A 22963-nucleotide genomic window follows, 5' to 3' on the forward strand; every position below is an offset into this window, starting at 1 on the left:
TCACACCGGTGTGATCGTACGCTCCAGGGACCAGCCAAGACTGATCACACCGGTGTGATCGTACGCGTCAAAGGGTTAAATGCTTGAAATAAGGTCCGTGGTGAACACAAGCTCATGACATTTTCACATTTTATGTAAAGCCGGGTGCACACTGTACGATTTTGGCCGTGATTTGGCCAAATCACGGCCAATTATAAATCGCACAGTGTGCACCCGGCTTTAGGGATAATCCATGGCTAGCTGTGCATTAAACAATTTTAATGCACAACAATGAGGACCACCCAAACCACCCAACGCAATGCGCGGATTATCCCGCTTATACCATTGTCATTTGCCAGCATTGACAACTTAAAGCTGTTATTGATGTTTGCAGCACAATATTTGTCCGGAAGGGTAAAATGTACAGTTATTTTTGTCAGTTACGGCTCGTTAGATCTAGCATTCTGCCTGCTTTAAATCAGATCACAGAGACAAAGTAGTGCGTATATTACATTTATTTGAATTAATGAATTGAATTAAAGTGTGTGTGAATTACCTGCGTCTGTTCAGCATCTATCTCCATTAACAAAAAAAGGAGTGAGTTTAATTACTTCAAAACCAGTGATGTTACACTTCAGTAGCGAAACAATTGTATTAATACAAGTCCAGGGCAGCGTTGATAAGTTTCTGTGCTCCTGAATGTTTCTATCTGGGCAGCGCAATCTCCGCACTCTGTGTGCGATTGACATATGTGTGTGCACGCTTCAATGAAAACAGCGCATTATACAGAACAGTGATTAAACTGACTTGGAACTAACTATCAAAATCAAGTATTCAGACAGACCATGCATGGTATAATCAACTATATAAAATACCCTCGTGTGATTTAAAAAAAAAAACTTTTACTTGTCTTGTAAAAGTGTCTAAACAGAGGTTGTTGGAGACATTAAATGTCATCAGCCGAACAGATAAACTCATCTACTCACTAGTTTGCTTTCTCAAAGACTGAAAGTGTTGTCAGAAACTTAGTGATAGTGACGTCGAAGCCATGCGACCGTGGTGTAGTTTGTTTATAGACTACGTTTAGCTTTTGACTTCTGCCGATTATATTTACACTTCAAACTTAATAAAAGTTGTGTTCATTTGTGAAGATTATCACGATGTATAATATGTATAATGTGTATGTGCAACCACATACCTCCTCGTTGAGGATTTCCTGACATTGGGAGTAGTTTCCTTTCTTTGCCCAGGTCCCATTAGCCAGACATTCTCTGTACACATTATCTGGGGGAAAAAATACATATATCACACTGGTTATTGACCAATCCCCATATTACATTTCTAAGGCAGATACTGTAACTAGTTTATATAATGTTTATTCTGAACATCTACGGACAGATCTGTCACTTCTTCATTGCATGACATGTAATTCATTACATGGTTAAAAAGTTATGCAATATGACCTAAAACACTAAGAATATTAATAGGGCTTCAATCAATATCTGATCTCAAATTGCACATAGGTTTGACCTTAGCATGGATATCAGCATGGATATCGGTAAAATCTCTCACATAAAACTGATCTACAAATTCCAAACCCCCCACTACACCCCATACTGTGCAGCGACATGAAGTATAAAATAATATTGAAAAACATCAAAAATCTTTTGCTCATTTATAGTTTACAAACATCTTCTGAAACATAAAACTTCTGTGGTAAAAATCAGTCATGGGTGCAGGCATGTGAATGAAAAAGTGATTTTAGGTTTCATTTCCCATTTCCATTTCAGTGGATTCCCATTTCATTGTGGCACATTTCCTCTACAAGGCTTATATTGTGCTTTGAACAGCTTTTGTTAGATCTGGTGAAAGTTTTCAAAATCCCATAAAATAGGTTGAAATTCAACAACATAAGAATCTGGGGCACAGAGAATCTGAGCACTCCAGAACTCTGCTGACAGAAATGTTGAAATACAGAAGAGCCGTGAGCATTTTATCCAAAGACACTTATATTACACTCCCGCAGGAACATCCAAGCATCTCACTCTACAGTATTAAGGTTGGAAATGGGGTTAGTATTTAGGGATGCACCAAAATTTCGGCCGCCGAAAAAATGCAATTTTCGTTTTTCTGTAAAGCTGCTTTGAAACAATATGTATTGTGAAAAGCGCTATACAAATACATGTGAATTGAATTAAATTGAATAACTGGTCAAAAAATAAATCTGTTAAATCTGAATCTGTTGCATAGAACTGAATGAAGAATAATATATTGATATGATATTATTTTAATATATTTTCTGTCAAATTTTGGTGTGTTACTTTAAAAGTGTAGTTATTTTATTTTATTGGCTTGTATTTATTAAATTCAGATTCAATAAAATTATTGAATTTAATTAAAAAGTCTAATATTAATACAATTATAATTTTAAATAAATCATTTTAAATAAGAAATTAATAATCATAAAAAAAATCATTTTCATTTTCGGTTTTGGCCGAGAATTTTCATTTGGGTGCATCTCTATATTAGTAGTTCATTATGGTTCTAGGATCTCTCTAGTTCAAGGCTAACAGATACTTCTACCAGACTAACTTTCTTAATAACATGAAACCCACACATTAATAACAATTTGTTACAACTTAAGCAATTGGAGCAGGTAATTACAGGTATGGTGCATTTTACCTTGTTTTTCAGGGGGGGGGGGGGGGGGGGGGGGGGGGGGGGAAATAAATCAAAAATCTTTAGAAATACAAATTTATTTGAAAAGCTTAAAGATATTACTAGTTCGTCAGAATATATCTTGAAATAAATTTAATTTTGTTTATATATTGACACATTTATTGTTATAAATAGACTACTGTTCAAATGTTTGGGGTCAATAAAGTTTTAAAAAATAATTAAATCAATACTTTTATTTAGCAAGGATGCATTAAATCGATCAAAAGTAAACCTAAAGGTATTTTAATGTTATAAAAGTTTTATGTTTTAAAAAAAATGCTGTCAATTTTAAAATGAATCAATGTTTCCACTAAAAATATTAATCAGCAAAAACAACTTTCAACATGTTTTTGCATCAAATTAGCATAATAGAATGATTTCTGAGCGATCATGTGAGCTTAAAAGACTTACCTACCCAAACTTTTGAATGGTAGTGTTTAATAAACTATACAAATCAATGTTGTTTTTTAAGTAAATTTAAAGGATGTATACATATTTTCTGAATAACAAGACAAAAATACACTATAGGTCCAAAGACGACGAAGGCAGAAGATGGTTTTAGATAAAAAACTATCTGAAAACAAAAGTAAATACAGGTAAGCCACAGAGGTTTCAACAGAACAGTGTGCACTTAAACACATTTAACACCAGATAATGAAGGAACTGAAATAGACACAGGATAATTAACTACAAACAGTTGGATCTCATTAATGAGTAACCAAGGTGACAAACTAGTGACAGGAAACTGAGAACAAAGGAAAACTAACTAAATGACTGAGGCTAATAAATCTTATAAGATTTTCAAAATGTGAGAGACCACAAACATGACGATAAGAAATCATAGATGAATCATAAGGCACACCACACACTAACAGATTCCATTCACAAACAACCAGAGTCCCGCCTGCGAACACAGGGAATCTCGCAAAATTTCTCACTTCAAACATGACTTTAAAGTAAACAAGCATGGACCGGCAAAAAGAAATAGAGCTATAAAGCTTTGTATCGCAAGAAACCCAGTCAAATTTTTGAATGGTCGTGCATTATTCCCTCATTTTTCCCTGAGACTGGTGAAATAAGGATTTCAGTTTAGCAGTTCCTGCTTATAATGATGTAAAAATTGTCATTTTGCGTCATTCTAAGCAGGAAGTCCCATATCTTGGTAGAGGGGTTGAGACTACAAACACTTGTTCCTTATTTTCCCAGGGGGGTGGTACCCACTCACGCTACAGACCTATTACAGATCAGTGGGTTGGACTTCACTTTCTGAAACTAAAAACAATATACTCCATCTTGTTTGGAAGCTAAGCTAACAGGAGCTGTGAAGCCCAACACATTCTCATCCTTTCGCGTCATATAGGTGACGCCATATGACATTTCGTCGAAATTTTATACACATGGCATCCTTTAGCGTCAATATAACACACACTGTTATGGGTAGGTTTTGGTCTGGGGTAGGGTTACGGTTATGACGCCTTGGGATCTGCGTCTCATATTGACGCTAAAGGATGCCACGTGCGTTGGATTTAGACGAGCGTCACCTGTATGACGCCTTGGGTTCTGCGTCTCATATTGACGCTAAAGGATGCCATGTGCGTAAGATTTCGACGAAATGTCCAAAGCGTCACATGTATGACGCATTGGGATGAGAACGGGCTGTGAAGCCAGATGTAAAGTTACGACAATGGCGAATTGTACTCAATATGATATGGAAGAAGAGGATTTCGAAAGTCTGATGCTCGAATCAGATGTTCGTGGCTACTTTTTCGAGCCGCATATAGCGAAGAGCATCTGAGGCTGATGGAGGAACAGGAGGCGGCTGCCTGTCGCGGACGAGGAGCCCGGACTGGCTCGAGCTGGGGCGGTCTGCTGGTGCCTGTGCTCTCACTGCGCCTACGGACATAGAGATAGAGTCCGTCTGCTGCAAACTATTTCAACGATGCCAATTTCTCCTGGACGAAATCTCTGAATCAGACAAGGACACGGACGTTTGTGTAGTGAACCATCCTAGTTTCGCACCGCATTTGTTCTGACTGAACATCCCAGTAACATGCAATAATTCACCATTTCGAAAGAAACACAAATGAGGAGTAATTCACAAATGAGTTCGCCATCTAACTAGAAATTTAGTGTGAAATGAATTTCAAGCTCTGGTGGTAGCTGCCTTGTAGACGGAAGAGTGATTTCCCTGATAGGCGGATGATCATAGGCGCTCTTCTGGATTAGTGGGAGTTGCTTGCGGAGCTGTGCAATGTGGTGGATTGTGGTGGATTTCATACAAATGCGCCCTAAAGTTACTTTCTGTCTTTCCTCGGCCAAGAAGGCACCAAATCAAGGTTATAAAGGTTATAATTAAAAATGAAAACTAGGGGGGAAAAAACATTGTCGTTAACTGAAATAAAAATAAAAATGAGGCATTACAAAAAAAACTATAACTAACTAAAACAGTAATGTATGTTTGGCAAAACTAACTAAAATAAAATAAAATTATAGAGTAAATGTCCTTAGTTTTCGTCTTTGTCAATGTCTTTCATAGAGCAAATAACGTAAGAGCAACATATTCGTTCAGCTGCATTTCCTTTAACTGCTCTCCCTCCGTCTCTCTGTCACTCACGCGTCTCTCTCACATACACTCGCACACGCACGCACACACACACACACAGCCCCTCCCCTCCTTGCACACCGCGTCTCCATGAAAATGAGTGTTCGTTGAAAGCAAGTTTGCGAAAGGTTGGTATCTCGTGAACACCTTTACACAATCACACATTAAAAAGTGCTATAAAAAAACATTTTTAATTCTGAATACAATTTTGTCAGTGTTAATGTCGACACGAGAAGCAATTGCGCCTTCTTTAGAAAGTTAACTAGTCGCAAGTTTGAGGTAAAATGCAGTTGGGTTGTCGATGTCAAAACACTATATAAGCTGTGATTCAAATATTAAATAATGTTATGTAATTTTTTTTACTCACTGAATATTTGCTAGCCTGACTTCATCATACTCATATTCTAGTCAGAATGTGAGTCTGATACTGCTCCATAGGGCTTTGATTATGAGGCGTGTCTTAACCGAACCAGGGGAAAAATAAACTCTGCACTCAATTGGATAGACCTACATCCAATCAGAGCAACGCAAAAAGTGTTTTTTTTTATGAGCTACGCAAAGTTGTCAACAGAACTCAACTACACGCACGCTGGAAGAAGTAGTAAAATAATGAGTGTTGCTTCTTTTACTTGGTCCTCCATGAGTGCGACCAAAGTAGAAACCACAACGACCACAGGGTTTTCATTGCGTCCCATCTTTATAGCGACCATCTATAAAGCGTTTAGTTGATAAATTAAACTTTTGCCGAATCCCATAGGAAGGACGGCAAACACATCTTTCCGATCGACAAATGCCTTGATTGCAGTTCTCTGTTCGTCTTTTAAAATGAATGAGTCGATTTCTTTTACAACAGACGCAATAGCGGAATCTATACATCTCAGTTCTCCAGCTGCAGTCATCTTTGAGGGAAACCAGTTCAACCCAAGCGCTCTTTGATAACGTGATGATTACGTAACTGCAGATCATCTGTCCATCATCGTATAAAGCCCGCTCTGGCAATTTGATTGGCCTGACTAATTCTGAACCGATCATAATTACTCCTCAATGGATCGAGTCCAGACCAAACTTCCCGACCAAAAAATGTTGTGGGCGGGGTTCGGGCTGGCATCCAGGCTAAATATTTGCTGCTTCAATCCAGATGAGTATTGTATAGGGTAAATTTAGTATAGGGTGTGAAAATTGTACAGCTGTGGAATTTTTATAGGGTGTGAATTTTGTATAGAAGATGTGTGGATTTTGTAAGAGGTAAAGAGATTGAGCTCCTGACACTCTGACAGCAATGTCTTTTGTGGCTCAAAAATGTGTTGAATACATGCTGTTCATGTGTCTTCTTTAGTCTGTTGGCTATTTAGGTTTTTTTTCCTGGCACACGTCACTTACACATTTTGCACTTACTGCGGAGTCTTGTGTAGACTGTTTACATATTTGTGCCCATATGTACATTTTATGTAGCTACTGGTGTTATAGTTGAATACATTTTCTAAAATTGTATGTTTTTGTTGAGTTATTATTACACAATACTTTTTTCAGACCTTTTTGAATCTTGCCCCTGACAAATAACCCAAATTACAAAAAAAGACTAAAACTAACACTAAAACTAAACTAAAACTAAGCATTTTCAAAAACTAAAAACTAAAATAAACTAGCAAACCCACTTTAAAAACTAATTAAAACTAAACTGAATTTGAAAACAAAGTCAAAACGAAATAAAAATAAAAACTAATGAAAAATGCAAAACTATAATAACCTTGCCAAATTCGAAATTTATTTTACATTTCGACTACATATATGGCCCACTTTCAATAAAGATTAATGTTCCCACGCGTGAAATGCTCCTTTAAGGACTGCTTTTTACAGAAAATATTTAGATGAAGTCGTGGGGACCGTGTGAACATGGACTTTACATGTTGCCACGGGAGCTGGAGGTGGGTCTTCCGTCAGCTCGCTTTCTGATTGGGTTTTGTTTCGTTTCACGTGATAATCTCCAGAGCGTGCGCACGTTTGTCCTCGGGGTTTCCCCCACACAACAGGATTTCTGATCGTAAATATTCAACAGGTTGTTCTTCCTATTCTTCCAAGCAGATTCATTCACTCAGTCACACCTCACACCACAGGAAAATCTGATAAGATAATCTGTAGAACCATCAAGATAATCAGGACCTTACCTAGGATTACCTATGATTTAATACTGATTTAGAATATATATATATATATATATATATATATATATATTGCAGTACACATACATATATTTAAACTTGTAGCTCCCTTGGAATACTTTAACATCTAAATATTCCTGCATGCACCATTTTGAAAAAAAAAAACCAACAAAAAAAAAAAACCTTTGTCACAAAATCTTCTGTCTCATACTTTATTTTCGTTTCCATGGGAACTGCTGCAACTGTTGCAACTTTGTCAATTTGTGCGGGTATGTAGAGCAAAGATTCAAGTCGAGGTGATGCTGCAAGATGATTAGAGCCCTGATTGTCCTATGGGCACAGCATCAGCACCCATCATAACAAGACGCAATTATGGGAATGATATCAGCAAGAGCTGACCATCCATCATGGAGCTGTGACAGTAGAGGTCAATGGAATTTAAAGGACATGGCTATTTTCCCTCAAACCATGCAGGCTGGAAACACACTGTGCATTGAGAGAATGATAAACATAAGATAATTGTTCTATCTCTATCTAATTGTTCTATCTCTATCTATCTATCTATCTATCTATCTATCTATCTATCTATCTATCTATCTATCTATCTATCTATCTATCTATCTATCTATCTATCTATCTATCTATCTATCTATCTATCTATCTATCTATCTATCTATCTATCGAGTTGACTGGCAATGAAATTGACCATGTGTAGAGTCACTATTGCGTCTATAATAAAATTATAGCCTGCTTCTCAAGTGTCCGACACTGATATAAAAAATGCTCAGTCACAATAACTCACAGATATGGTGCTGATTCAGCTCGATTGTGTCCCTGGTAAAATTAACAACAATTGTGCTCATCCCAGATGTAGCAGTTTATAAATTACATTTAGAAATGTCTTTTGTTACCTTCACACCAAAAAAACCCCCAAAAAAACAATAGAAAAGTTTGAATCACCAACAGTATTTTCCTGTTAGCTAATATTTTCGAGTTCATAACTGTTTTGTCTCCTGTGAAAGACTTTAACACTAAACAAGTAGTAAATAAACCAATGGTAATTGGGAAGCACCTTGGGAAACTTCTGATGCAACTCAAAACTTTAACTTGTCTGGTTAAAAATAGCTGAATATCCCAGAGAGAGCCTTGAAATAATAACTCAAACTCACTTACAGGTTAAAAAAAGTGAACTCAGCCCAAACACTTACTGCAGGGAAGAAAATACTCTTTCCATTACTCTCTAACTAACTTCCTCTCGTCTTTTCCTTTTGCTCATGGCAATATTGATTGAGCATCTGAAGGTGAATGGCAGCTCTATAGATCACACAAGCCAACAAGGCACAGAGTAACCACTACACGGTGAGTCATCTGCCTCCTGTAAACCTCCAGATCCAGCCTGTCTGATCAACCACACAATTGCCTGAAGCAGATCTGATGGTGTGACGAGACAAATAGACGGTTGTCAGTGCTTTCTCAGCTGGCACAGCCATCTTTGTGATGATGAGTAGTGAACGTCACTGGAAAACAATTCAGTATTGTGACATTATTTAAAGTCTGCCAAAATATTTGTTAAACAGTTGCTGTGCGATTATGAGGAAGAGTATGATGAAGAGCAAATAGGGGTGAAAATTATATTGTACTACTTTTGGATGTGGCATGGAATCTTTTCTAACATGCAGTACTGTAAAAAGGTAGACATGCAGCACTCTAAAAAGGTTTTTATGAGCATGGTAAATTATGAATATTATGAAATACCATTCAAAATTTGGGGGTCAGATTTTCTTTTTCAATAAAAAAAATCCATACCATTCAGCAAAGATGCATCAAGCTGATCTAAAGTGACAGTAAATACATATATATATATGTATATATATAACTATATATAACTATATATAACTATATATATATATATATATATATATATATATATATATATATATATATATAATATACAGTATATATATATTTTTTTTTTTGTTAATTAATGCTGTTATTTTGAAATTTCTATTCTTCAAATAATCCTGAAACAAAATGTTACATTGTTTCCACACACACACAAAAAAAAACATAACATATGTTTTATTAACATAATAATAAGAAATGTTTCTTGAGCAGCAAATCAGAATGATTTCTGAAGGATCAAGTGATATTGAAGACTGGAGTAATGATTCAGCATATTTACATATAAATTACACAATTAAATGACATATTTTCAAATAGAAAACAATATTTTAAATTGTCATAATAATACAATATAACGATTTTTGTGTACGATAAAAAAATGCAGCCTTGTTGATCATAAAAGACTTCTTTCAAAAACATTTAAAATCTTACCAAACCCAAACTTTCGTATTTAGACTATTTTTTTTGTAAAGTGAGCAGGACATATTCAAGTCTAGTGCATGGATTCGGCAGGCATGTATTTATGATACTAAGCGAGGCAGCAGGTCTCTGAGCCCTCCCTAGCTCTACAGTGTCCCAAAAATGTCCAATGTAAATCTGTGGTGAAAAATGGAACTGCAGCATGCTCTCATAGAGAGCCATTGGGGCAGATTTCAGGCTTCCCAGCTTATTTTCACATTAGCTTGCATAAACCTCGCTCCACCCCAAGACGATATCAGTCCGCTTCAGCTATGTGTCTGCATCAGGTCAGTAACTAGTTGGCATGTCTGTTGTTCCAATGTGGAGTAGCGTATCAAATTAATGAAAGTATAAACCCTTTAGTTTAAACGTGCTCATGTGAATAGCCTTTATATAGAACTGTTGTGTTTGTTTTATGTTGAGCGTAATACATTAATCAAATTTTCTTCTTAGTTAATTGTAATTACTAGAATGTAGATATTACATTAGTGGAGTGCAATAAATGAGGAGACAAGAGACGGAGATGCGTCGAGTCAGCTTTACTCTCCACTTCAATAATTCTATATCACTGTACAGCGAGTGAGATCAAAACAACCACACAACGTTAACCCGGAACTTCTGTATCTTAACCTCTCCCTTAAAGGTACAAGCCCTTGGCGAATGTCTCTTTTGTGGGTCACCACACAGGCCCCGCCAGAATTCACCCATAAATAACAGGGCCAGACCGAACAGGTACCCCAAATAGAACATAGGACAATATACACTAGTGCAAAACAGAACAGCCCAGCTCATAACAGTCCCTAAAAAAGTCAACGTGTAGGGGGCGGACCGGGCGACCATACCGGCTGCGCTTAACAGGAGAGGGGCAAAGGGCAAAGGGCAAGGGGCGGGAGCGGGGCCGGTGCAGCGGCAGGGGCAGGGGCATGGTTCGAGGCTGCCGCAGGGGGGCACCCTCGCTGAGGGGGCAGGGCCAGCTGAAGCGGTTCGCCAATATCCACATGAGCAGGCTTGAAACGTCTATAGCAAGGATGGGCAACTTCGGTCCTGGAGGGCCACTGTCCTACAGAGTTTAGCTTCAACCCTAATCAAACACACCTGAACAAGCTAATCAAGGTCTTCAGGATTACTAGAAAGTTACAGGCAGGTGATTTTTTTCAGGGGTGGAGCTAAACTCTGTAGGACAGTGGCCCTCCAGGACCGACGTTGCCCATCCCTGGTCTATAGCCACCCGCTCAGGCCTGCCCCCCATATCCACAAAGAAGTTCTTAGAAACCTTCCCACCAGGACACGGAAGGGCCCATCGTAGGGGGGCCGCAGTGGGGTACGATGGCCATCGTGGCGGATGAAGACATACTTGGCTGACGGTAAAGCCTTGGGCATGTAGGACTGGGGGAGGCCATGGTGAGACGTTGGAATGGGAACAAAAGCGTCAGCAATGTCCCGAGACACAGCACGATGGGAGGCAACCGAGCACGGGGCCGTGGCATCTGGAAGAAACTTCCCCGGGACGCACAGAGGCTGGCCATACACCAGCTCGGCCGATGAGGCTTGAAGATCTTCCTTGGGGGCGGAGCGTAGGCCAAGCATAACCCATGGGAGGTGGTCAGCCCAGTCGCTGCCCGTAAGGCTGGCCCTGAGCGCAGCCTTCATGCCACGATGAAACCGCTCGCAAAGTCCGTTGCTCTGTGGGTTATAGGCTGTGGTACGATGGACCTTCACCCCCAGGACCTCAGCGACCGCAGTCCAAAACTCTGATGTGAACTGCGGACCTTGGTCAGAGGAGAGGTCGGACAGTGTGCCGAAACGGGCCACCCAAGCCATAATGAACGCCCGGGCCACCTCAGTTGATGTAGTGGAGGACAGGGGAACCACCTCTGGCCACCTGGTGGCCATGTCCACCATGGTGAGGAGGTAGGTGTAACCACGGGAGGGGGGAAGTGGGCCCACCAGGTCCACATTCACATAATCAAAACCTCTCTCTGGCACTTTGAAGGGTGCCAAAGGGGCCTTGGTATGACGAGTCAATTTTGGGCACTGGCACGCCACACAGGCAGCAGCCCAGGCCCTGACGTCCCTCCGCAGGCCCGGCCAGACGAACTTGGCCCCCACCAACTTGGTAGAGGCCTTCACCCCCGGGTGGGAAAGGCCGTGGATAGCGTCAAAAACCTTATGCCTCCAGCCAGCAGGTACCATGGTGCGCAGTTGGCCAGTGGAGATGTCGCAGAGGAGTGTTGCGTTGGCCGTGTAAAACACCACATCTTCCATGAGCAGCACCGTGGGGGCCGTCCTGTAGGCTTGCACCTCAGAGTCCGTGGTCTGATCCTCAGCCATGGCTGCATAGTCGAGGCCCAAATGGAAGGAACCAGTGACCGCCCGGGAGAGGCAGTCGGCAACGAAATTGTCTTTGCCTGTCACGTGCTGAATGTCAGTGGTATACTCGGAGATGGCAGAGAGCTGACACTGCTGTCGACCAGACCATGGCTCTGAAGACATGGCCATGGCAAACGTCAGCGGCTTGTGGTCAACGAAAGCCGTAAACCGCCGGCCCTCCAACAGGAAACGGAAATGACGGGTGGAGAGTAAAAGACCCAGGAGCTCCCTGTCCTGCTGAAAAAGGCCAGCAGCTGCCAGGCTAAAGACATCATCAAAGTAGTCCATGTGACACCAGTGTGTTAGTTAGAATGTTTTGAAGCATCGAAAATACATTTTGGTCCAAAAATAACAAAAACTACGACTTTATTCAGCATTGTTTTCTCTTCCGGTACTGTTGTCAAGCCGCGTTCAGTGATGCTGCTGAAGTAAGACGCTGCTGACGTGTTATCAGTGCGCCAAAACAAAACAATCTTCGCAAACATGTCTAAGGATTTCGACACAGCGGAAGACTTGCATTTTTTTGCCCAGCCATATTTATTTGAACCCGAATACACGGACCCACCAGATACACGTCAGCAGCGTCTTACGTCATCAGCGTCACTGAACGCGTATTGACAACAGAACCGGAAGACGATACAATGCTGAATAAAGTCGTAGTTTTTATTATTTTTGGACCAAAATGTATTTTCGATGCTTCAAAAAATTCTAACTAACCCACTGGTGTCACATGGACTACTTTGATGATGTCTTTATTTCCTTTCTGGACAAGGACAGTATATCGTACATATATTTTCAATGGAGGGACAGAAAGCTCTCGGACTAAATCTAAAATATCTTAAACTGTGTTCCGGAGATGAACGGAGGTCTTATGGGCTTGGAACGACATGAGGGTGAGTCATTAATGACATAATTTTCATTTTTGGGTGAACTAACCCTTTAACCTCTCCCTTAAAGGTACAGTCCCTTGGTGAATGTCTCTCTTGTGGGTCACCACATATTCATCATTTGTTCCTGTGCAGTTGTTCATTAATGACGCAACAGTATTCCAAAGTGTTACTCAAAAGCTTACTGTGAAACAATGTAGGAATGATGGCAAAAAATGCACACCGCTACGTACAGAATGTTGTCACAGCTCAATTTCTCTCACATGCTTCGCTGGTGACCCATGGAGAGCAAATGTCACTTAGCATAATGAAAAAAGACCCTGCTCAGCTGCCACTGAACTGGCTTTCTCTACCTGTCATAAGAGCTCGCTGAAACGGTGCTGACATGCAGGCTTTGCCAAAAAAAAAAAAAGCCCAGGAAATAAAAGAGACTGTCAAGGTTAGAGAAAGACTGACAATGCCCGAAGGAAAGCAGGAAAAGTGAGACAGGAAGAGGAAGAGAGAGAGAGAGAGAGAGAGAGAGAGAGAGAGAGAGAGAGAGAGAGAGAGAGAGAGAGAGAGAGAGAGAGAGAGAGAGAGAGAGAGAGAGAGAGAGAGAGAGAGAGAGAGAGAGGGAGGGATGAGGAGTTATGTCATGTCATGCAAAATCCTCCTCCCACAGTGGGAGTGTAATTTTCACACACTTGCCCTGAGGTGGCAACTCAGAAGTTGAAGCTTTTTCCTTCACATTTCTCCCAAGGGCCGTTGTGTTCTAAAACAAGCCTTTTATACAGTAATCTATTTTTTAAACTATAATTTAAACACGAGTGCACTATATAGGGAAGTAGCAAATGAAAAGTATTGTGTGAATTCCATTTTTGATCTAAATACTGTGAACTAAAGAAAGCTTAATTGAACCTAAGGCCTTTGCTCGCTTCAAAATCACTCACATGTTTACTTATTCACTGTTCTCTATATAGTGAATAACACAAAGTGTACTTCATGGGAAAGTAGTCCTAGTGAATAAAAAAAAAAATAGTATGTTCAGACTCTTATATAAATACTGTGTGCTAGAAAGCACTCAAATTAATCCAAAATATATTTGCATCTGTCTAAAATGGTTCACTTACTCATTAATTACTATTAAGTAAAAAGAAAACTGATATGTAAATCATGTGTGCTAGAGAATTGTAGAAACGGCTTCATCATAAACACGTGCTATTTATTGGACAAAACATTATTATTTATTTTTCCAAAAATTTACTTAGTCATTAATCCCTATAAAGTGAACAAAATGAAGTAATTTCAGATGCTGGTGTAAATCTGGAGAGTTGCACACACTGCTTAATCACAGGACAAAACTTTTTTTTTAATAAAAAATAATTAAATACAATTTGTAACTATAAATACATATTTTGTCTCTTGTTAATTTTTTTGTTGATAATAATAAAATATAGTAGAATAAAAACAAGAATCAACACATAGAATATCATGCAATATTTTACCTTACTTACGTTTCCACATCCAAAGAACAGAGTCGCAGTGATCAGATCTACTTACTAGAGAGTAATTTTGGTCTGAGAGCTTGATTAAATGGCTCAGGTGCATTTGATTAGACTTCATTTTACAAGAAGATGGATCTCCAGGAGCATAATTGAACACCGCTGATCAAAAATAACCAGAAAACACACACTACTATTCTGATTTAGTGTTGAAGGTTACACCTCAAACAAATATTCCATTGTCTACAATCAGTACCTAATTAATGTATTCAAACAAACAAACAAACAATTAAATAAATAAAATCAGAAACAAACTTGAGTGGGAAAAAAACTAATAGTAAATAATAATTGTGTGTATTGATTTAAAATTAATAAATCAAAAACATAAAACATCCACACACTTAAATGCACAACATGGGTCTAAATAGACCCGACTGAGTTTTCATTTTTTATATCTTTGCAAGAAATTAATTTCATCATTCAGTATTCCAGGTATTCCTTAATTAACTCGTTTTAGATCATTACAAATCCTTATTTAAATTTTTCCTTTCTTACTTTTCGAATAAAAATCGTTTTTGTTTCACTACCCTTCTAATGCGCAACATGGGTCTAAAAAGACCCGTATTCATGTTTCTTTGCTGAATATTTGAAAGAAATGTATTTTATCATTTATTAATCCAGGTATTCATTAAATATCTTGTTTTTGATTTCCACAAATCATTATTTTTATTTTTCCTTTCTTACTTTATAAACAAACACGTTTTTTGTATTTCTACATCAATTTTACACACATGGGGCAAAAATGACCCATATAGGAACCTTTGATATTTATAAATAGTATAAATATATTTACTGCAGAAAACTATTCACCTGCCACACATTTCACAATTCAACACGGCTGCTTTTGTATATTTCATGCATGTAAGTTTTATTTAATACATTTTTTGTCACAGAAAATATTTGATATTTTGTGAAAGACATCTAGAAATAGCCTAAAATTTGAATGTTTAGGCTAAGGTTACCTTGACCTTGAAATCCATTACTAGTGCAAAAGAGAAACATGTCCAACACTATTAGCTAGCTTGCGGTCGACATATTTTATTTTATCTAATAGCTAGGTCAACAAAATAAAAGTTGCAATAGAAAGTTATACAAGTATATATTGGCGCTGTTGGGGAGAAACCTTACCTGGGCAGTACCTCCATATTAATTTTTATAAATGGTCATAAATCAATGCTATCGGTCACATAAGCCGTCGTGTGGTGCACTATGGCTGCTGTCGCATCATCCGGGTGGATGCTGCACATTGGTGGTGTGGAGATCCCCCTACAGTTGCACTACACTACAGTTCAATTTCAGTGTTATCGGTTATATGTGTGTTATGCATGACAAAGTGGCCAATAAACATATTTCAAGTGTTACAGTAAATGTGTTGATCTAAACAACTGTGACAATGATTATTTTAACAAAAAGTTTTCTTTATTCTTTTGTTTTATCACGCTTGCATAGATGGGTCATTTTAGACCCATGTGTGTAAACTTGATGTATTTACACAACACCTAGGACATATTAAAATATGAATTTGTGATAATTGAAATCAAGATATTTTGAATATTCATAAATCATGAAATTTATAGATCATGAAATATAAAATGCTCAAATAAAGTGATTTCAAAAGGTGAAAAAAAAAAAAAAAATGCAGAGCCATGCATGAAATAACATAGGAAATGAATACGGGTCTTTTTAGACCCATGTTGTGCATTAGAGGGGGTATCCATAGCTTGCGCATCAAAGGGTTAATCAAACTGCAAATACAAAGAAACGTGAGGCTGAGATTAAGTCTTTTACTAAGGAATTGAACAAAAGATACATTCTATTGCTTTATTTGAATAACTAAAGTATATCTTGTAAATGTTTTTGTTTAGCACAAATCTTGTTTTGTTTTGTATATTTTGCACAACTACAACTGAGATCGTCTTTATAGTTAATCTATAGCATTATACCTGCTACAGGTTTTAAACTGATATTGATTCATCTTTTTATCAGCAGATGTGTAGCATTAAGCAGGCTGTGTATAGTTTCTGACCCATTAATTGAACTCTATGTACTACATAAAAGACAACATCTGTTTATAGCTCCATATTTAATTAAAAGTTAAAAACATCCAATTACACATTACATGTGTGTAATTGCAAAAATGCTGGATTTTTTTTCTCTTCAAATTCAAAATGGTATTTTACTGTCCGCCATCTGAGTAATGGCAAGTAATTTCAAGATAATAAAAAACTCACTTTACTGAGACTGTATATTTTCCCACACATATGTTCTCCAACACTACTAGATGTGATGAACCTTAAATGTTGTCCAGTCCTGTTGTCAAGTCCAAGTTAAAATTGTTCCTTTCTCAGGAAACCGGGGATACGTAACCCTAAGGGTAACCCAAGTTGTGTGTGTACTGTAGTCTCAATATCTAAATAACCAAACTTTTTTACCATATACATTCAAAGTGTGTGTGTGTGTGTGTGTGTGTGTGTGTGTGTGCGTGTGTGTTTGTTTTTGTGATATATGAGGACACAAATGTGTATAATGACATGCATATTACACTGGTATTACAACTTACACGTGATATATGAGGACATTGCATGTGTCCTCATATTTCAAATAGCTTAAAAAACATAAAAAACAATGGGTTTTTTTTTATGTAAAAATGCAGCATGTCTCCTGTGATGGGTAGGTTTAGGGATAGGGGCAGTGTAGGGGGATAGAATATACAGTTTGTCCAGTATAAAAGTCATTACGCCTATGGAATGTCCTCATATATCACAAAAACAAAGCTGTGTGTGTGTGTGTGTGTGAGAGAGATAATTTGCAATTTGCCATTAAAGAGCACGATAGATTGTAAGAAATAATGGATGACTTTTTGGGCAAAAAGCCCATTAGAGAGGTCAGAAAGATGGGGAAGTACATTTCTGACTATTCTAACAGAATAATTTACAGTACTGACAGTATACTACTCTAATCTACTGGCAGAATTGACACAAAACCTCATGGTGGTGTTGTTATGAACCCAGTATGGGTTTCTTTCTGTTTGGTTTGCAGGATGGAGTTAGAGTGAGTGACGTCATTATTGACTAAGGAGTTACACCTGTGTTGGAGCTGATGCCGGCAATTAAAAGCAGTTCCCTTCAGCTGTGACGGGGCGCGCTCTCCCATCCTCGTGCCGTTTGTGTCTTGGAGTCTGTTGTTTGTTTGCTTTCTGTCTCGTCTCCATCTCATTTAATTATTCTTACTTTAATAAATGTTATTCTTTTGAGCAATATCCAACGTGTTGTCTCCTTTGTCGCGGCTTGCGAGCCGGGTGACAGTGTCATTAGATACTACAAACATTATGGATTTTTTGCCAGTTTGTTTGGGTAATGCAAGAGAATTGTGTAATGTGATGACTGTATATTTCCGCACTGTAGCATTTTCCATTGATTAAAAAAAAAAATGTCTCTTGCATTGTTTGCTATTGATTTAACTAATGCCCACCTCTTTAACCTCTCTGTCAGGCCTCATTTCCACAAACTCATTGATTGGTTCATCTCCCTTGCAGTCTGTTCTGTTCTGTGTCGACAAAATGCAAATGCTGAAAAGAGTAACACACTCTGCATATGGGGATCAATAGAGGCAATTCAAATAAACTGGCAACACTGTAATGAAAATTCATTATTATTAAATTAATTTAATTCATTATGGTTTTATGTGGTTGATACTTTACAAACAGACATAGTTAAAACATCTAAAGGTTTGTTGATTAACCAATAAGATCACCTTTTAATGAAACGTGTTGAAACATAGTAGTACTTTTGTTTATGAAGTCAAATGAAAATAATTAAACCTTTTAATTATACCAACATGAATAAAAAAATAAATTCCAACAAAAAAGCATGCACACATAAAGGTATAAAATCTTCTTTCTTCCAATCTTTTTCTTTCTCTCATTTAAATACACAGATTTCATCCCACTGGGGTATAATAACCAGAGAAAAGCCGATATAAGAGCACAGACTTTGTGCAGTGCGCTGTGAATATTGTATATGTTCCTGATGTGCCTGAAGCTCTACAATATGCTGCTGCCAACAGGAATAAAAAATAAAAATAAAAAATAAAAAATCGTGCTATCAGCTCCAGTGAATCTTAATATACACTAATCAACTAAACCAGCATCTATGTAAGGCCATTCCTTAGTGCATTATGCAATCTAGTCGGAGTTATATTAAAATATAGCCTAGTTCTTCCAAGCTTTATAATGGAAGTGAATGGTAGCATTTTTTTTAAGCCCAAAACAGTGCATCCATCCATCATAAAAGTAATCCATACATTACCGGAAGCTAGTGATTACAGTTTATAAAGTTTTAAATACGGAAATACACTAATTCGCTTAAGAAGGCCTTTATTAACACCCTGGAGCTGTGTGGATTACTTTTATGATGGATGGATGTGCTTTTTGGGGGTTTCAAAGTCTAGGGTACCATTCACTCCCATTATAAAGCTTGGAACAGCCAGAATACTTTTTAATATAACTCTGATTGTGTAGAAAGAAGAAAGACATGTACACCTAGAATGGCTTGAGAGTGAGTAAATTATGGTATCATTTTCATTTTTGGGCGATCTAACCCTTTAATCATTTAGTTCACTCTGTCCACTGGCCCCATATTTCTCATCTATATTTAATAATTAATATTTCATCTTTTCTCTCTGAGTTTCTCCTCCTCTTTAGATTTCCTAGTCTGGACACTGTTGTCAGTGATTGTACAAATAAGTGTATTGCAGTGTAGATCCACTCTGCACTGATATATTGTTGTGCTTATTTTGCTCTCAAAAAGTTTTGTAAATTGGAAGATGTTATCACAAGAAAGATTATGTGGTACTCATTATTAGGTGGAGATATTAGTTTGTTAATTTAGTTTTAGTTACATTTAAAATTAATATTAAATTCCAGTCTAATGTTTAAAACGTTATAACCAATCTCACCTACCATTTTTAACACCAGAGTTACAGTAAGAGACATGCAAGCTTGTGAATCCCACAGGGTTTACCCACAGGGTTTGTTTGATGTAAACCAGACTGAATTAACAACGCCAAAGAAATCAAAAATCAATATGATAATTGTTTGAAAGATGTAAAGGTAGGAACACATTTGAAAGGTAAGAAAGCGGAGAGAAAGACAAAAAAAAAGCAGGCTGACAGAAAAGAAAGAAAACAGAAGGAAGGAAGGAAGGAAGGAAGGAAGGAAGGAAGGAAGGAAGGAAGGAAGGAAGGAAGGAAGGAAGGAAGGAAGGAAGGAAGGAAGGAAGGAAGGAAGGAACAAATGAAAAAAGAAAAAGGAAAAAGAAGAGATATGAAGGAAGAAAGGAAGGATAAATTGATAAACAAAGAAAGGAAGGAAGGAAGGAAGGAAGGATAAAATGAAAAGAGAAAAAGGAAAAAGAAAAGATACAGGAAGGAAGAAAGGAAGGATAAAATGAGAAAGAAAGAAAGAAACTACACCTCCGCCCACAGGGAGCATTTAGAACTTGGTGTTAGTCTCTAAGGGATACTGTAACAATTTTGTCACAGCAGTGTGTCTCTCTCATTACTGTGCGCGCACACACACACACACACACACACACACACACACACACGCACACACACATTCCTTCACCAAAGAAGATATGGTCGGTACACTCACATTGGCAGAACAATTAGTGAGCTTGTTAGCAATGGTAAAACATAACATGGTAGCATGCACGAATTCAAAAACTGACCTATATGCAGCCACACACAGCCCAATTTGGAAGATGTGCACACACTCCCTCCCTCTTTCCCACACACACTCAGACATGAATTTAAAAGCTTGTAATGTACTAGCTCTCAGCTGTCTGCTCGGTTACGATGCTCAGACTGCTGCTGTTCCTATCAAGCAGTGCCAGATGTATACATTCATCCAAAACATTACTTCCAGAAGTCACGCAGGCACAGAAATATCCTAAAAGACCTGCCATTGTTTGAAGTTCCTTCAACATCAGCTTGACAAGAGATGCAAGAATATATGAGTCGAGTGACTAGGTCTTCTATAAAACAGATATATAAACTGTCTGCTTGTGCTGTCGTAAACAAGAGCAGACGGAGCTGTCCAGATGTGACTAGCATGAAAGAGTGATTCAATGTGAGATGCTTGGCACTTACTGGTGGTGTTGTATCGGACCCCGAGGAAAGTCTCCGGACAGGGGCGGGACACCACTTCTCCAGCACTGCTCCTGGGCCAGCATGTCCCAATGCCATCAATCGAAGTGTTACAAAACAAACCTGAAAGACAGAGGGAGGACGAGAAAGAAGGAAGGTTTGAGATTGAAACATTAGCCCTCTGTTTCACAGTTTGAGCTGTTTTAACTGAAAGCAACTTGCACTGACATATCTTCAAATATGTCAGTGCCCTTGTTTTGTCTCAAGATTCACACTAGTAATATTTTTTTTCTAAGGCATGTTTATAAAAGCTACTTAAATGTCCTAATTAAACTAAGGCTTAATCCTGGCTTAATCTAAGCCCTGTCTGTGAAACCAGGCCTAGTGTTATATTATGCAACATACAAACACACATATTTGAGCTTTCTATTTACTTAAAGTATGTTTCAGGCCTAAATGTGAAAAAGGATAAAACATATAAAAAGTATATAAAAAGTCAAAGTATATTATTTACTATATTAATAACTAGCTATATTTTTTCAGTAGTGTGATTGTAGTTCAGCTGTTTTCATAATATTGTAATTATTATTATAATGATTGATTGATTTAAAAAAAAATATATATCACAGATTTAATATTATTTGATATTCACAGTGTAAAAGCCCATTCACACCAATAACTGTTAGCGTCGACGATAACATTTTGTTTATTGTAAGCACATGTTGCTGTTATATCGTCAGCTGCTGATGGTCTTCAAAAAAAAGTCACACTCGTGGTCTTCGGGGTCTATTGGACCCCAGACAACAACATTTAATTTTGTAACCGAACAATATATATATTTTTTAACAAATATAATTTTACTCTGTTTATTAATGTTTTTACTCAACATTTGTGCAGTTTTTGGAGAATTTATGATTTGTTTTAAATTTCTATAAATAAATAAATAAATAAATATTTAATTAAATAGGATTTTTACAAAAAAACAGCATTTTATGTTAAATAAACTTTATAAAAGACCCAGATTTCTAACTTTCATTCCTGGGGATACCATGGATAATTTTACAAGGTTTAATGTAAGATTTTTGCCCATTTTTTGGAAAATACAGGTTAAAATTTGTAATAAATCACTTTAACCACTAGATGGCTATAGAGCTCCATTATATGCTATTTGCTATTTGAATTACTGAAAGATATAGTTTCTAAAGTTGGATTCAGTTGGATTCATATCTAAATATTATAAAATCACAATTATAACAAAAATAATATAATTTTTGTCAAAATTTAGCATTTTTTGTACTGAAAAAACACTATGGTAAACCGCATGACTTCTGCAGACAGGGTTGGAGCAGGTTTGGCACTTCACTGTTGTTGTTGTGTGTGTGTGTGTACATTTTATTTTTATTTTTATGTGTACAGTGTCACCAATTTATTTTTGTGGTGGTTCTTCATTTTGTATGATTTTATTTGACAAATTATAAGACTTTTTATAGCCTTACAAATGTATTCCTGTGTGTGTGTGTTTGTGTGTCTGTGTGTGTGTGTGTGTGTGTGTGTGTGTGTGTGTGTGTGTGTGTGTGTGTGTGTGTGTGTGTGTGTGTGTGTGTGTGTGTGTGTGTGTGTATGTGTGTGTGCGCACATTTTCAATGCGTCTAAGTGTTACCAATTTATTTTTCTGGTGGTTCTGCATTTTAGATTATTTTATTTTACAAATGATAAGAGAACAGTTTTTATAGTCTGTATGTATTCCTGTATAAATGTATTCCTCTTTATGTGTGTGTTTGTGTGTGTGTGTGCGCCTGTGGTGAGCATGATAATTTTGGATTGTGGATGTTTTTTGCATTGTTGGAAGTGTGCCACTTTATTTCAGTCATTTCTGTCTATGTGTTCTACGTTGTTTCTGATTTTGATGATGTTATTTTGTCTATTTTGATTGCGGGGTCCAATAGACCCCGAAGACCACGAGTGTGACTATTTTTGTCACGCCAACATAAAAACAGATATCATAAATTTTTTTTTTTTTTTTTGTAGATCTAGAAAGTGTTGAGAGCCGTAGAAAGTTTCAAACCATTTGGACAAAGAGAACATTTTTTTTAATTTGAGCAAAAGTCATTTGGGGTCCAATAGACCCCGAAGACCATCAGAGGGTTAAATGCTCAAGCTCTTTAAAGGGGTCATATAATGATACATGCACTTTTTTTA

At 37.6% G+C, this 22963-nt stretch overlaps 1 protein-coding gene across 1 annotated transcript in view; it reads right to left on the reverse strand.

Moving 5' to 3' along the window:
• LOC130075288 (corticotropin-releasing factor receptor 1-like) overlaps nt 1-22963 on the reverse strand; it is a 129573-nt gene that overhangs the window by 22422 nt on the left and 84188 nt on the right. Inside the window, exons 4-5 of the mRNA XM_056239873.1 lie at nt 20768-20887; nt 1178-1263 (exon numbers count right to left, since the gene is read on the reverse strand). Coding sequence (XP_056095848.1) covers nt 1178-1263; nt 20768-20887 — 206 coding nt within the window. The remainder of the gene's footprint in view (nt 1-1177; nt 1264-20767; nt 20888-22963) is intronic.

Source organism: Rhinichthys klamathensis, unplaced genomic scaffold (genome assembly GCF_029890125.1).
Source record: "Rhinichthys klamathensis goyatoka isolate OS25496 unplaced genomic scaffold, OSU_Roscu_1.1 h1tg000571l_1, whole genome shotgun sequence".
NCBI classification, from domain to species: domain Eukaryota; kingdom Metazoa; phylum Chordata; class Actinopteri; order Cypriniformes; family Leuciscidae; genus Rhinichthys; species Rhinichthys klamathensis.